Source organism: Nomascus leucogenys, chromosome 22a, assembly GCF_006542625.1.
Source record: "Nomascus leucogenys isolate Asia chromosome 22a, Asia_NLE_v1, whole genome shotgun sequence".
In the NCBI taxonomy this organism is placed as follows: domain Eukaryota; kingdom Metazoa; phylum Chordata; class Mammalia; order Primates; family Hylobatidae; genus Nomascus; species Nomascus leucogenys.
The window spans coordinates 57,776,352-57,792,980 of NC_044402.1; the positions used below are offsets into that span (position 1 = coordinate 57,776,352).

General features: G+C 38.1%; 1 protein-coding gene across 1 annotated transcript in view; it reads right to left on the reverse strand.

Annotated features, from left to right (window-relative positions):
• Positions 1 to 16,629, reverse strand: part of PRIM2 (DNA primase subunit 2) — a 315,579-nt gene that overhangs the window by 87,237 nt on the left and 211,713 nt on the right. Inside the window, exons 9-10 of the mRNA XM_003254106.4 lie at positions 8,509 to 8,581; positions 3,060 to 3,245 (exon numbers count right to left, since the gene is read on the reverse strand). Of these exons, the coding sequence (XP_003254154.2) occupies positions 3,060 to 3,245; positions 8,509 to 8,581 (259 nt within the window). The remainder of the gene's footprint in view (positions 1 to 3,059; positions 3,246 to 8,508; positions 8,582 to 16,629) is intronic.

A 16,629-nucleotide genomic window follows, 5' to 3' on the forward strand; every position in this document is an offset into this window, starting at 1 on the left:
GTTTACATTTCTCTCTACTGGGAATAGCACCATGTATGGTCTGTACATTTGTGTGCATGTGTTTTGAAAAATTTTAACTTTATGCAATAGATTTCTGTATATCTCATGTTAGTAAATAAGACTAGTATATATTTTATACATTCATATATACTTAATTTTTTCTTACTTTTTTTGATATTTCTAGGCTATGTGGTTCATCTGCAAGTTTTTTCAAATTGTTGCATGTCTCCAAAAAATTTTCCAATATACTTATTGAAAAAAATCCACATATAAGTGGACCGATGCAGTTCACACCTGTGTATGTCAAGGATCAACTTGTACACTATCATTCTTCTGGTTTTCAGGCTTTTGGACTCAGACTAGAACTACAACATTGGCTCTCCTGGGTCTTCAACTTGCCAACTGCGGACCTTGAGACTTGTCAACTTCCGTAACCTCCATCTCTCTCTCGCTGTGTGTGTGTGTGTGTGAGAGAGTGTGCACGTGTGTATGTGTGTGTAAGTGACAGAGAGACAGACACACACACAGTTCCGTTTCTCTGGAGAACCCTAATACATCTACCTACTTAAGACATCAAATTCCTAATGAAAAGATCAAAAACCGTTTTAAATTAATAATACATAATGATGTCAATGGCAGAGCAAAATTCTCACATCGCTTGAAGAGGGTCTAATTTAAAACCTTTCTGAACAGTCACTTCACAGCATGCATTAAAACTTTAAAATTGTGTGTAGTTTCCTTTTGTTTTTTTCTTGAGATGGAGTCTTGCTCTGTCACTCAGGCTGGAGTGCAGTGGTGCCATCTCAGCTCACTGCAACCTCCACCTCCCAGGTTCAAGTGATTCTCCTGACTCAGCCACCCGAGTAGCTGGGATTACAGGCACCTGCCACCATGCCCAGTTAATTTTTGTAGTTTTCGTAGAGACGGTATTTCACCATGTTGGCCAGGCTGGTCTTGAACTCCTGACCTCAGGCAACCCACCTGCCTCAGTCTCCCAAAGTGCTAGGATTATAGGCGTGAGCCAACCTGCCCAGCTGTGTGTAGTTTCTTATAATTTTATTTCCTGGTGAATGTGTATATATATATATATATATATATACACGCATACACACACACACACACAAAGAATATAATCAAAACTATAATCAATTATCTATGTCCACAGGATAATAGCTATTTGACTCTGTTATTTATATTAGTAACATATATAACAGAGTCAAATTAGCCACAACCAAATGTCCAACAATAGGAGAATGATTAAACAAATTACATCACTTTCAAAGAATATATTACGTAACTCATTAAGATATTTTCAAAGATTGGTCAAAAATACGAAAAAATGATCATAATATAATGACAATTTTTAGAATGGTGAAAATCAGTGGTGTTTAGTTCTGTAGACTAGAGTAAAAGGCTACAATGTTGACAGTAATTATTTCAAATTGGATAACAGGTGAATTTTTCTGTATTTTTCATGTTTTCTATAATTAGAATAAATTACCTTTAAAAGAAATATAAAAAACATTATCCAAAACTGCTCAAAGAAAATCCTATTAAATGACTTCATTAAGATTCTATGGATAATTGTCGATGAAGACAGTTTTTAAGACAAATCTGAAAAAACTCTAAGAGCTCTTTATAATGTTATTTTTTAAAATCTGAGCTTTTTAATAAAGTATATAGCTAGAGACATGAGCTGAATTGTGATCTCCTAAAAGTCATTTGTTGAACCCCTAACTCCAAATCCAACTGTAATTGGAGATAGGCCCTCTAAAGGGATAATTAAGGTTAAATGAGATCAGATGAGTGGGGCCCTAATCCCGTAAGACTAGTGTATTTATAAGAAAAGGAAGAAACACCAGGGATGCACATGCACAGAGAAAAGGCCATGTGAGCACAAAGCAAGAAGAAGGTCACCTGTAAGCCAAGGAGACAGGCCTCAGGAGAAACCAAATCTGCCAATGCTTGGATCTTGGACTTCCAGCCTCCAGAAGTGTGAGGAAATAGACTTCTGCTTTTTAAGCCAACCAGTCTGTGGTATTTTATTTTGGCAATGCTTGCAAACTAACATAAAACATAATAAAGTACTATAAAATGTACCTGGTAAATATTCTTTCTTCTATAATTTACTTTTAGGAGGCAGCAAATCAAGAAATAAACAGTAAAAAATGTTCTTCATACCACAGTGTCATGGCATAGAAGGGGCAAGAAATCATATTTCCAAGTAAAATGTTATTAGCTGGCACTATTAAAGAGAAATAAGGCGTAGGATTGGGAATATAAGCACTGCGGATAGGGTTTTTAAAAAGTTGTTCAGGTTTATAGTAATTATTGTCTATCTAAAAATGTTCTGTAGGCTGGGTATGATGACTCAGGCTCACAGCTGTAATCACAACCCTTCAGCATGCCAAGGCAGGAGAATGGCTTGAGCCCAAGAGTTTGAGAGCAACCTGGGCAACATAGTGAGACTCCATCTCTACAAAAAATTTAAAAAAGAAAAAAAACAGCCAGGCATAATGGTGTGCACCTGTGGCCCTAGCTACTGGGAAGGATGAAGTGGGAGGATCACTTGAGCCCAAAGGTCGAGGCTGCAGTGAGCCATGATTGCACCACTGCACTCCAGCCCAGCCTGGGCAACAGAGGAAGACCCTGTCTCAAAAAAAAAAAAAAAAGTTTATAAAAGATTCTGCATAACATAATAGAAAATATTTTAAACTGTTTCATTTTATTTGTTCATGATATCTCCTAGTGCTCAAAAAATTATGTGCATATGTATAGACACACATACATTCCTATAGATATATAACTCTGAAAGCAATTTCAGTCTTAAAATTACTACTGGCAGTATACCTACAAAGGAAAACATTCCTTTCCCAATCTTTTGTATTAGATTAATATGCAAGTTTCTTTGTATCTAAACTGAATTGTCAACACATTTATCCTTTTAGAATTTTCAACTACATTGCAGGGAGCATATTTAAAAAAAAAATAGACCGTTTCATTTTCAGACCAAATTAAAATATCAGGTACCACTCTGATATTTTTTTTTTCAAAATTACCTTGTCTGGATCCATCTTTCCTTTGATAAATTCTTGCTTCCAGAACTGCAATGCCTGTTCCAAAGTTAAACCAATGCCCTTCAAAAATAGGCCATACTGCATTCGGCCTCCATGACGAAGATGGTGATTTTCCCGCAAGGCTTTATGTAACTGACGCATGCAAGGTGGGAAGGATTTGGTAGAAAGCTACAAGAAAAAACAGTTGAGTTTTAAGTTATGTGGAAGACTTATCAGGTCCTCTGTAATATTTGTTGTGGTTGCTAATTCAATTTAATTGGAATAAAAAAACAAACACCATAAGAAAGTGCTACTTTATTACTGTGGTTACAGATGACTCTTATCTGTATAAGATGTTTTCTTATTAACATTTTTTATTGGTTACAAGTTAATATAATATTTTAGATACTTTGGATTAAATAACATACTATTAAAATTTATTTTACCTGTTTTTTTAATTTAATTAAACTTTGTCTTTGAAGTTAACTATAGACTCTCATACAGTTACAAGAAATAATACAAAGAGATAGCACATATCCAAATTCCCCCAAAGATAAAATCATGTACAACTACAGTAGATTATCACAAACAGGATACTGACATTGATACAATCCACTAGTCTTATTCAGGTTTCCTCAGTTGTACTCACACACTTACTTCCGTATTAAATTTTATACAATTTTGTCACATGTAGGTTCATACATCCACCACCACAGTCAAGATGAAGAACAGTTCTGTCACCACAAGGATCTCTCATGATTTTATAACCACCCCCATCTATCTTTTGCACCCTGCTCCTCTCCCTCAGCTCCCTAATCTTTGGCAACCACTGATCTGGTTCTCCATCTCTATAATTTTGTCATTGCAAGAGTACAATATAATAGAATCATATAATATGTGTTGTTTTGAGATTGTCATTTTTTACTCAGCAGAATTCCCTCAAGATTCATCTAAGTTGTATATAAGCTCATTTCTTTATTACTAACTAGTTTTCCATGGTATGAATGTATCATAATTTATTTATTCACTCATTGAAGAACACTTGGGTTGTTTCCAGTTTGGGCTATTTCAAATGAAGCTATTATGAGCATTCTTGAAGAGGTTTTTATGTGAACATAAGATTTCATTTCCCTGAGATAAAAGTACAATTGCTGAATAGCAGATGAACTTTTAAGATAACTCAAATACAAAGCAGAACACAAAAACAAGAGAAACTGTTCTCACAAGGAAAATTCAAATAAATATGTTAAAGAAATCAAGTTAAAAGGAAGAAAGTGTAGGTCTTTCCCTTAGTGCCAAAAATGAAATATCATTGCCTACTTTAATTTTTCAGTTACGGTTTCAATTGCATTCTCTATGACTTCCTTAAATATCTTCCCAAGACTTAAATTCTCACTCCCTCACACATGCCTTAGCAAGTTCACTTCATCTATAAGAAAGAGCAGGTCTCACTTTGCTTGACTTTGCTGCTCCCTCTAGTGACCATCCAGTTTCTCTTCATTCTTTTACAGTAACAACTTCTGAATTTTTCCATCCCCAGTCTAGTTCACTCAGACCTATATCCCCCCTTGGTAGAACTAACTAGGAAGCCTTTCAGCTCATTTTCATGAGATCATTTTTGTTCCTTCACATTAATATCTGATTTTTTTCCTAAACATTGTTCTAATCCATACAATCAATATTCAACATCCTTAGTATGAACATGCAAGGTTTCCTCAATATCTGGTAACTACTTTTCTTTTTTTTTCTTCTTATTTTTTTGAGATGGAATCTCACTCTGTTGCCCAGGCTGGAGTGCAGCAGTGCCATCTCGGCTCACTATAACCTCTGCCTCCCAGGTTCACGCGATTCTCCTGCTTCAGCCTCCTGAGTAGCAGGGATTACAGGTGCCTGCCAGCATGCCCAGCTGATTTTGGTATTTGTAGTAGAGACAGGGTTTCACCATGTTGGCCAGGCTGCTCTCGAACTCCTGACTTCAGGTGATCCTCCCACCTTGGCCTCTCAAAGTGCTAGGATTACAGATGGCATGACCCACTGCGCCTGGCCAATAACTACTTTTCAATTATACCTAACAGAACAATGATTTATTAAGTGTTCTGGAAAATAAGCTAGGACCTAATTGTCCCCTTTAATTCAGTTAAGGAAAAAGACACAACAATTATTATATTCACTACTATGTAAGTTAAACACATGAAATAAATGATAAAATGAGGGCTCCAACAAGGGCAAAACTTGAGCACCACAGAAGCACTGTGACAGGGAGCCCGGGAGAGCCCGGTGTATTATTACTACACCAAAATGAGTCCTCGGCTCCAGTCCACTTGATTATTCACTATCCCATGACCACGCAGTCATGCTCTGTAGCTTCTCATTCTTCTCACTCTGCTAGCCCTACCTGGTGCACCCTTCTCATGCACATGCCATGTAGCCAAAGCCAAGTCATCATTCAAGACCCAAATCAATTTCTACTTCTTTTAGCACATTCCTTGATTACTTTTTATTCATTCAATCAACAAATATTTAACACTTACTATGTGTACAGCCCTGGGGAACCAGTAGTGAACAAAGAAGTCAAAAACCCTGTCCTCAAAGAGCTTATATTTTAATAGGAGGAGACAGACAATGAATACGGACATTAAAAAGATAACATTTGATGCCAAAGCACTGGAAATGAAATAGAGAAATGAAATCAAGTGTGATTAGGGGAGAGGTACTTCAATTTGGGTGGCCAGGGAAGCCTTTTTGAGAAGATGGCATTTCAAGTAAGACAAAGAAAGAAGTTGGATTCTAGTGAAATGAAGATCCTGAGAAGGAATAAACGTGGTGTGCTAAAAGAGAGCATAAGCTCCATGTGACCAGAGCAAGTGAGTGAGCCAGAGTGGAGCAGAAGATAAAACAGAAATGATGAGCACATACGGCTTCAGAGGCCATAACATGAGCTTGGATTTAAGTCTACATATGATGAAAACCCACTAGAGGGTTCTGACCAGAAGACTGATGTGATTCAATGAACAAAGATAACTCTGGCTGTTATGTAGTGAAAAGACTATATGAGAGTAAGAATGGAAGCAGGAGGGATACTTAAGAGGTGTGGGCAGTAGTCCAAATAATAAAAATTAAAAAGATAGTGTCTGGCTATATACAGATAGAAAAATGATTATGGAAAACAAGCAAACAAAAGAATCGTAAGTCCAGGACAGGGGATAAATTATCAACTTGGATCTTGCAGAGGCCAAGAACAACAACAAGAATAGCGCCAGTACACAAGACCATTAGCTAGGTGTTCAAATCATCAACAAATACAGGTGTGGGGGGGGGGGGTAGAATAGCAACAAAGGAGGTCTCAGATGATATAATAAGATCACAAGGGCTTTAAAGGAGCTGGAGCTGTAACAGTGGAAGGTAGAGAAACGTGGACCAAGAAAGACACTCACCGCACACCTATATACGAACTCGGGGGGAAAGTTGTCTCTACTTGAAGAGGGCCACAGGGGAAACAGCGTTGAGAAAGCCAGATTTGTTAGAAGAAAAAACTAAAGAAAACATTTGGAGAAGAGTTGCAAATACCAAGGGATATGCAAATGACATGCTGTTGCGAAGATCAAACAATATAGATACAGAGTTAGGAGGCAGTCCAAAAAAAGATACATCTGTATTACTCACCACGGGGTCTCAGGCACAGACCCATGACAGGATCACCATCATAGCACTTAACATTATATTGCTCATTTATTATTTATTATGTTGTCCCTCTCCCTCATGTAAGGTCCATGAAGGCAGGGACATTTTCTGTTTTCCTCACTTCTGTATCCACAGCACAATGGCTGCTATATAACTGATGGGCTCAATATATATCCATTAAATGAATTAATATTTCTATGAACTCCAACAGTATCCAACCAAATTCACATTTGCTTGTGAATGGGGAAACATCTAGCTAGAACTAGGAACAGAATTAACCTCCAACCACTCACATTATATAAGCACAAATCACATGAGTGGAAGTGAGAAGGGGGACTGTTAGAGATAAGTGTTTAATAAAAAATTAAAAGATGGGACATCTTTGAGAACAAACTTCAAATCAACAAATCAACTGTGTAAAGTAGGCAACCCTGTTGTTATTTCTAGACATATTAACTGCAAGTACTTTTTTATAATTTTTCAAATGGAAGATGACCTATTCATTCTGATGCAAACTCACGGTCTTTCTCTACTAGTCTTATTACAGTTCTTGTTTCCAAGCATTAAAATCCCTGTGTATTTTTCATTTATTGTGAATAATTTGGTAGTCATCTAACCCAAGATTATTTATGGCTGGCTTATTTTCCCCTTGTGTATGGAGTGCAAATGCTGTTATGTATTAACGAGAAATTCTACAAGTATGGCAAAGTACGCTACCCTATGGAATCACAAAGTCAAATGATGCTAAAATAAGCTATCTATTAATCTTGTAGCCTACACTAGATGATGAATTGTTCTCTCCCCCTGAAATTCATATATCGAGTCCTGACCTCTAGTAGCTCCAAAGGTGACTATATTTAGAGATGGGGCCTTTAAAGAAATCATTAAGATTAAAGGAGGCCATGGGGGTGGGGCCCTGGTCTCACGTACTCAGTGTCCTTACGAAAACAAGAGACACCAGGGATGTATGCAAGCAGTGGGAAGACCACAGGAGAACGCAAGGCGAAGGCAGCCATCTGTGAGACAACAAAGGCCCTGGAATAAGTCAAACCTACTATCACTTTGATCTTGGATTTCGAGCCTCTAGACTGTGAGAAAATAAATTTCTGTCGTCACAACGGCCCTAACAAACTAATACACTCAGTGTTTTCCATTCCCCCTTTATTAAATGTATACGGTATTTAAATGTAAACACAAACTCCATTTAGCTATTTAAAAGAAGTCCTGTTTGGAATAGTTGATTAAATTCTGTTTTCATAAAAGTACAGATAATTTTCTGATTAAATGATTTTCCTATGATTTTTTTTAAAATCATATAAGTAGGGCATGGGATTTTCTTTTTTTTTTTTTTTTTTTTTTTTTTGAGACGGAGTCTTGCCCTGTCGCCCAGGCTGGATTGTAGTGGCGCGATCTCGGCTCACTGCAAGCTCCACCCGCTGGGTTTACGCCATTCTCCTGCCTCAGCCTCCCGAGTAGCTGGGAATACAGGCGCTCGCCACTATGCCCGGCTAATTTTTTGTATATTTAGTAGAGACGGGGTTTCACCATGTTAGCCAGGAGGGTCTCGATCTCCTGACCTCGTGATCCACCCACCTCAGCCTCCCAAAGTGCTGGGATTACAGGCATGAGCCACCACGCCCGGCTGGGATTTTCTTTAAAATTAATCAGCAAGCAGTGAAATAATATTCTATCTCCTCACCCAAAAGTCTTTAAGAAAATCTATGTTCCCTCCATTGATAAAGTTCTAAGTTTAAAAGAATGTGCTACTTACCGAATCAATCTGATCTAAAGAAATCTTCCCAACATTTCCCTGGGTACTGTAATCTTGGCCAGTGTAGGAATGACTTTAAAAAAAGAAAAATATATATTACAACAGATTCATAAAATACTTTTGATCCCTTCAAAGGAAATTTTTTAAATTTTGAAAATGATTAAAATAAGAAAGCATTTTACATATAAACCTTAGCAGAAACATAGCCAAGTGTTTTAAACGTATTTAATGAAATTAAGTAACTTACCCCAAAATAATACAAAAATATAGTAACAGTCTGAACCTCCTGACTCCTAGTCTAGAGCACCACTTCCATTTTTTTAGATGCATAATCCAAGTTGTTGTTAAAGTTCAAACCTCTACCATTTATCCTTTATTAACAGCACGACAACATAGCAAAAAAGCAGCTGGAACTTAAATTGGGAATCGTCACTTAAAAGTAGCAGGTGAGCAAGTTACTTAGTTACTCTCTGTATGCCAGGTTCCTTATTGACTAATGGTGATAATAATGCCTGCTTTGCAGTGTTGATAGGAGGTCTGAATTGTAAGAATTTTTCTTAAAGAGCCTGACATAAAGCAATCACTGTTTATTAAAATAAATAATATCTGAATAGCATTTTACAGTGTACAAAGAGTCTTCAATAGCCTCTAATTAGATCCTTGCAACCCCCTGAGAGAGCGTTTCTATATATCATTTGATGAATGGAGGCTTGGAGGAGTTAGAAACTTGTTAGGATCAGAAAGCAAGTCAGCAGTGCAGTAGGAACTCAAACCTTTTGATTCCTAATTCCCCATTTTTTCACCGCACCATATCATCCTCTTCCCTATAATAAATTTTCCTGCATGATTATCTTCAAATTAGGAAACACAACTTGGTATATACTACCTAAAGCCCACCTCAGTAATGTTTCACCTCCTTGACACAACACACTACTCATGCCCAACTCCATGAACACAGACTCAGGTGCATGCAGATGTGACACAGCAAAAATCAGCTGCTAGATTACATAGAAATCCACAATCAAACCAAGGATTATACAAATACCACAACTAAAGGGAAGTCCTGGAGTGAAGTCATTATGATCATAAAAAAAAAAACCTGGGCATGGTGGCATGCCTGTAGTCCTAGCTACTCTGGAGGCTGAGGTAAGAGGACTGCTTGAGCCAGGGAGATCAAGGCTGTAGTGGGCCATGATCACGCCTGAGCATTTGAGCCTAGGTTATACAGCGAGACTCTGTCTCAAACAAACAAACAAACAAACAAACAATCCAGATACTACTTTCTATCTGCTCAGTTACAGATTCTTCCTGCTGAGCCACATATACGCTCAAGATGCTCTGTAGACAGGCTGTTGTTTCCCATAATCAATCAATTTTACTGATTAAACAATGGGTATGGATTATGAAGCAAAACCACAATACAGCTGGCTCACACCTGTCATCCCAGCACTTTGGGAGGCTGAGGCAGGCAGATGGCTTGAGCCCAGGAGTTCAAGACTAGCCTAAGCAACATGACAAAACCTGGTCTCTACAAAAAAATACAAAAATTGGCCAGGCATGGTGGTGTGTGCCTGTAGTCCCCGCTACTCAGGAGGCTGAAGCAGTAGGATGGCTTGAGCCCAGGAGGTGTAGGATGCAGTGAGCTGAGATTGTGCTCCACCCTGGGTGACAGAGTGAGACCCTGTATCAAAAAAAAAAGAAAAAAAAAAGGTACAGATTTCCCCTCCCTGCAAGTCCTCCTTCTACAGGCTAAGAAGGACCTGAGAATTACTCTGAGAGCAGAATGAGTAGACTAATACTGAGGGAAACCAGAAGATGCCACCCCCAAAATATGAAGGATTATTGAGTGAAGGCAATTTAAGAAGAAGCAGATTCAGGAAAACTCTCTGCCCTCCCTCTATCTGCCTAAAAGCAAAACACAGATTTACAAAGACAAAAGTCATCCTGCCCACCTTTACCAGTGAGAACAAAGGTTGATCAGTGAAGATAACTTCAGATTCTTATTATGTGGAGACGATACCAGAGGAAACTATATGAACAAGCTTTACCAACTGGTCTTTATCTGCCATTTATTTGCCTTCTCACAAGTTGCTGCCACCAGAGACTCAAAGTCCTTGTCCTTTGCCATGTCACTTCAGAAATTTATCGCTCTTAGTTGAATTTGCTATATAAACTTGAATCGAAAACACCTTTTTTGAGAACTACTTACTTTCTGGATGTTTTCCATGCATATGCCTTCCATAGCACACACATGTGCTATGGTTTGAATATCTGTCCCTTCCAAAACTCATGTTTAAATTTAATCCCTAATGTGGCAGTATTGAGAGGTGGGATTAATGGATAGAGGATTAGCAGATTAATGAGTTGCCATGGGAGGGAAACTTGTGGCTTTATAAAATGAGGAAGAGAGACTTGAGCTGGCATGTTAACACACTCAGCCCCCTTGCCATGTGATACCCTATACCACCTCAAGACTCTTCAGAGAGTCCCCACCAGCAAGAAAGCTCTCACCAGGTGCACCCTCTGGACCTTGGACTTCCCATCCTCCATAACTGTAAGAAATAAATTTGTTTCCTTTATAAATTACCCAATTTCAGATATTCTGTTATAAGCACAGAAAACTGATACAAAATGTTAATAAACTTGTTTGTTTTTCTCCTATTAATCTGTCTTTTATTACATGGGTCCTTTCCAACCTATAGGGCTTGAAGAAAAAATTCTTCTTCCCCTATGCGACCATATCCTAAAACACATCTCCTCTTGTATTATTTTCCCTTGCCTTGTATTATCTTTCCCTTGAGTAACACCTTTCTGACAATGTGTTATTAGATTCTGTGCATTTCATTAATTGCAGTAGCACAATGGCATATAAAACTCATGCAAAGTTAAATTGATAGCTGCCATTTAACTTTAATGTTTTAGACTTTTAGCACACAGCATAACCAGATAATTGTTTCAGTGAAATCTTAGGAATAAAATGTTATTTCTTTTTCCAACATGTCTTACAGTAGAGCAAAGAGGTAGCATGGGGCATTGGGAATGGCAGTAGGCTAGGCGTATGAAGACACGTTCTTGGTTTTTTTTTTTTTTTGAAACGGAGTCTCACTGTGTCGCCCAGGCTGGAGTGCAGTGGGACGATCTCGGCTCACTGCAAGCTCCGCCTCCCAAGTTCACGCCATTCTCCTGCCTCAGCCTCCCGAGTAGCTGGGAATACAGGTGCCCACCACCACGCCCGGCTAATTTTTGTATTTTTTAGTAGTGACGGGGTTTCACCATGTTAGCCAGGATGGTGTCGCCCTCCTGACCTCATGATCCACCCGCCTCGGCCTCCCAAAGTGCTGGGATTACAGGCGTAAGCCACTGTGTCCGGCTGGTTTTTGTTCTTTAAATACCAGTTCTGCAAACTGGGACAAGTCACTTAACCATTCTGATTTGCACCATCCTTATTTGTAAAATGGCACTAATAATGCCAGCCCTGCCTAATTAACAGAAATACTGGGGAAATCAAATGAAATAATGTATCCAAAGTGCTAAATAAAATCAGTGAGGCATACTCCAGCACAAAGAGCAATTGCAGTCTTGACCAGTAAGTACAGAAATCACAGGATTGTAAGAGAGACCACAGCATGATCCTGTGGAGGAGCCATCACCCAGCTGGGAAGTACTAGGCCATGCCATTGACCCTTGTAAGTCTCAGCTTCTTAGTCTATCAGCTGAAGGTGGTGATTACAATGATGTAACAGGATTGTTCAGATCAAATAAACAAATATGAAAGGCCTCTATAAATGGTAAAATGATGTACAAACAGAATTATAGTTATTGAGTAAATGAAGCCAAATTACTACACCACAAGGAAGTTGTTCTCAGCCCAGATTAATGCATACTGTACTAAGTACAAAGAATAGACATATAAAGAGGACATATACATTTGCCTAAATGACAGTATAAAATGCTTGTTCTTCCACACCTCACTAGAATATACAAAAGGGCTAAATTTCGAGGAAAAAAAGAAAAAAAGCAAGAGAATGCTAGCAACGATGAATGCAAAGACTTTATTGGTATAAATGCCTACAGAGAGAATACAAGTAAACTTAAACTGTGTAGACATCAAACTTCTAAAAATATTTTTGGCCAGTCCCAGTGGCTCATGCCTCTATTCGCAGTACTTTGGGAAGCCAAGGCAGGAGGACCGCTTGAGCCCAGGAGTTAGAGATCAGCCTGGGCAACATATAGCAAGACATCATCGCTACAAAAAAAAAAAAATTAGCTGGGTGTGGTGGCACGCACCTGTAGTCTCAGCTACTCAGGAGGCTGAGGTGGGAGGATTGCTTGAGCCTAGGAGTTTGAGGTTGCAGTGATTTATGATCACATCACTGCAGTCCAGCCTGGATGAGGGTGTGAGACCCTGTCTCAAAAATAAAAAATAAAAACTCCATAAAAAAGACATATACATAATAGAAAGACGGCCACCAGCCTAGTGTGGGCAAGTATGGAACCCATGGGGGTGGGGATGAATATGACAGAAATGAAGATGTTAAGTATCAGAATTAGGAATGGCATTTCCCCTCTACTCATCTATAATCAGAAAGCCTTACTTATGTCTGCATTAGAGGAGGTGATAATAAACATCACAGCTACTTAACACCTATTTGAACTAGTTAAGGATAGCTGGGGGGCAGGGGGATTGTTAGATACAACACAACAAAGGCAGTTGATGAGAAGCCTGTATCCCATGCTCTGCAGGCAGTGAAAAATCACGAAAAGATGTGAGGCAAGAACTGACATAATCCAGTTTACACCTGAGAAACAAAGCAGTGTGGGGAAATAATTAGAAAGGGGAGGGACTGGCAACTAACTGAAAGAATACTGTAGGCAATGTTACATCCAGGCGAGGAAAGGTGAGAGCCTGAGTAAAGTAGGGGTAACGGATGGAGAAAGGAAGGCAATAGATGGGTTCAGGAAATTTTCTGGAAAAGAATGGTTATGCTTTGATGAAGGAGGTAGAAAAGTCAAGAATAACGGATCAGTTTCTAGCCTGAGTGACTGAGTGCTTCCAAGCCACGATTTCACTTTCCACAAGATAAAAACTATTTAGCCTAAACAATAAAACTGTAATTCAGGAATAAACTTACAAAGAAATTATGAAAATACAAGTTTTGATAATAAATTTTCTTCACTCATCCTTACAATGTTTCCAGGTGAATGGTTTTTTCCTCATAATAATGAAACATTGACAGAAGCTCAAAAATCAAGGTAGAAGAAAAACAAATAATGCTGCCATAAAATAAAAAAACCCTTAAAAACAATTCACATTGGCTCATGAAACTGGCTTTTACTTAGAAGTGCCAAGAGATGGTTCTAAAGGAGAATCCTAGCAGGTAGCCAGGGAAAGAGACGCATCCTTCTCCATTCAGAGCTCAGCGCCAGCTTTCTATCACACTGCTGCCAAATAAATGAAGCTGCTATATTAATGAATTGTCAAAATATATTCTTATTTTCATGATTTGAAAATGATCGATTTTATGAGGGAACATGTCTTAGTGATTATTATATTGGGAAAACATAGAAAGTCATTTTTAAAAGCAAAAAACATTTCTAATTGCTTCAACATCTATAAACACATGCAAACCCAGCAGAAAATAGTTTTCTGTCCATTTAAAATACTCACAGCTTTGACAGACATTCACTGTCACCAACATAGTTTTTTTAATGAGGGATTCAGTAAGCATAAAAGCTTTCCTACTCCTAATGTTTCATAAAAGAATAAAGTGAGATGTAACACAAATACCATTTTTTCAATATAGAAGACCGAAGAACATTTTAATGGGTCACAAAATTCACATTATGTCATTAACGACTATTTTGCCAAATATAAAGGGCAATGTTTGATTAATCAGAGAATCTTGAAAAATCTGAATTTGATTTCCTTAATTCTCAGTTTAGCCACTAATTTTCCACAAGTTTAAAAGGAAAAAGACAAGGCAAGCTATGCATCAATTTTTTTCATCCATAAATATGTGTGGTAACGAGTAAGGAACTGCAGTGATTTACTTACACTCCCTATGCATAATTTATTTGCTAAAGTATCAGGTGAAAGGCATTAAGGGTGAAATACCAGTTTTCTCAAGTTATAGAAAAGTAATGAAAACAATAAAGAGGTGGTTCAGTGAATATTCAATTACATTAGAAATCTATCTGAAGACACTGGGTTGTAAAAGGATATAGTGTATTTTTGCTAAAATGTAACAATTACTGCACTGTAACAGCAAAATAAACACCTTCACTACCGAAACAGAACCATAGAAATGCATAAAACCCAGGACAAACTACTTTTCTAATATCACTAGATTGTCAGATTCTCTCTATATAAGACACTTTTTTTCCACATCCCAGTTGTTGTACTTATTTGGATGTAAAAGATTCTAATTATTAAAACAAACAAACAAATAAAAAAAACACCACACACACACCTTCAGGAATCCCTCCCTGTACAACCCCCCTATCTCTCAGCCATACCTTATTAAGCACCTTTGTGACCAAGGAAGGGTCCAAGCAGTGAAGGATCCAGACATAGTCCAGGGAGGATAATGTGATGAGTGCCACAACAATGCTCAAAACAATTGTTCCTCAGGCCCGCAGAGAGGAGGGCTCTTCTAAATGAAGGGTGAGAGGAGAAGGTAGGCAATGTGGGGCATTAAAGATTTTTGAGCAAGACAATGACACTGAATAGAGAGAGTTATGCTTTAGAAACACAGACTACAGGATTCTAGAATGTTATTAGAATGTTGCTGAAATGACTGACAACAGGTCTAGGTTGAATAGAGAAGCCTGCTGAGCCACATGGGGAGGTGATCTTGGGGAACTGAAATAGAAGGCTGGGATGAAGGGAAGATGACAATCAGTAGGAATGAGCAACTGGGGAGTAAAGTGGAAGAATTAGAGACTGTAGTCAGAAAATAATTTAAGCTTGGAGGTTTAGAAGTAGGATGTGATAATCACAAAAAAAGTCAAAGACCTGGTTGTTTCAATATTTTTATCATTTGTAGTTTAACAATGTTGAATATATTAAAACATTCTGACATTTTGACCAGGTTCACAAAAGTATGTGATTAAAGTTTATTAAGGTTGTTGAAGGGGTTTTAAAGTAAGGATGTGATAAGAGCATGGCATTTTGGAATAATAAAGTCTTTTTCTTGGGATCTGAAGGGTTATCAGATAACAGATGGAGGGGCAGAAAAGAGAAGCAAAGCCAAGAAAATTTCTAAAAAGTAGTTTATAGATGAAAAGGTTAGGTTAGAGAAAAAACACAAGCAAAGGCAGGTGGGCAGGGGGTGGGGGAGAAATTCGGTAGGAAATTAGGTAGGTCCTGAGATAGGTCTTTAATCAAAGACCATTAAAATATAATTTAAAAAACCCCTTTAAGTCCTATTTCCTTTGTAATAATATAGTGCTAAGTTTCTGTTTTCATGAAAAGTTGAGGTTTTCTCCAGGTTTCTAAACACCTAAGTGTACATGTAATAGTGTCTTCTAAGAAAACAGAATTTTGCAATTGTGTATAACAAACTCTGCCTACACAAAAGTAATGTGGTGTTTTTGTTTTGTTTTGAGGTGATGGTCTTAAATTACATATTCTGCTATAAGAGAATTCATGATACACAAAATATATAAAAGCATCCTTTTATTTTTTTTAAATTTGAGACAGAGTTTCGCTCTTGTTGTCCAGGCTGGAGTGCAATGGTACGATCTCAGCTCACCGCAACCTCTGCCTCCCCAGTTCAAGTGATTCTCCTGCCTCAGCCTCCCGAGTAGCTGGGATTACATGCATGTGCCACCATGTCTGGCTAATTTTGTATTTTTAGTAGAGACGGGATTTCTCCATGTTGGTCAGGTTGGTCTTGAACTCCTGATCTCAGGTTATCTGCCCGCCTCGGCCTCCCAAACTGCTGGGATTACAGGCATGAGCCACCGTACCCAGCCAAAAGCATCTTTTAATGGTTGCATTTGTTCAATAAACTTACATAAAATTTAATTAAAACACCAGAGGAACTTTTCCCTCTCATATTATCTTGCTCATTAAACATAAGAGGGTAGCATGGCTAGTTTTCCAACATAGCTTAAAAT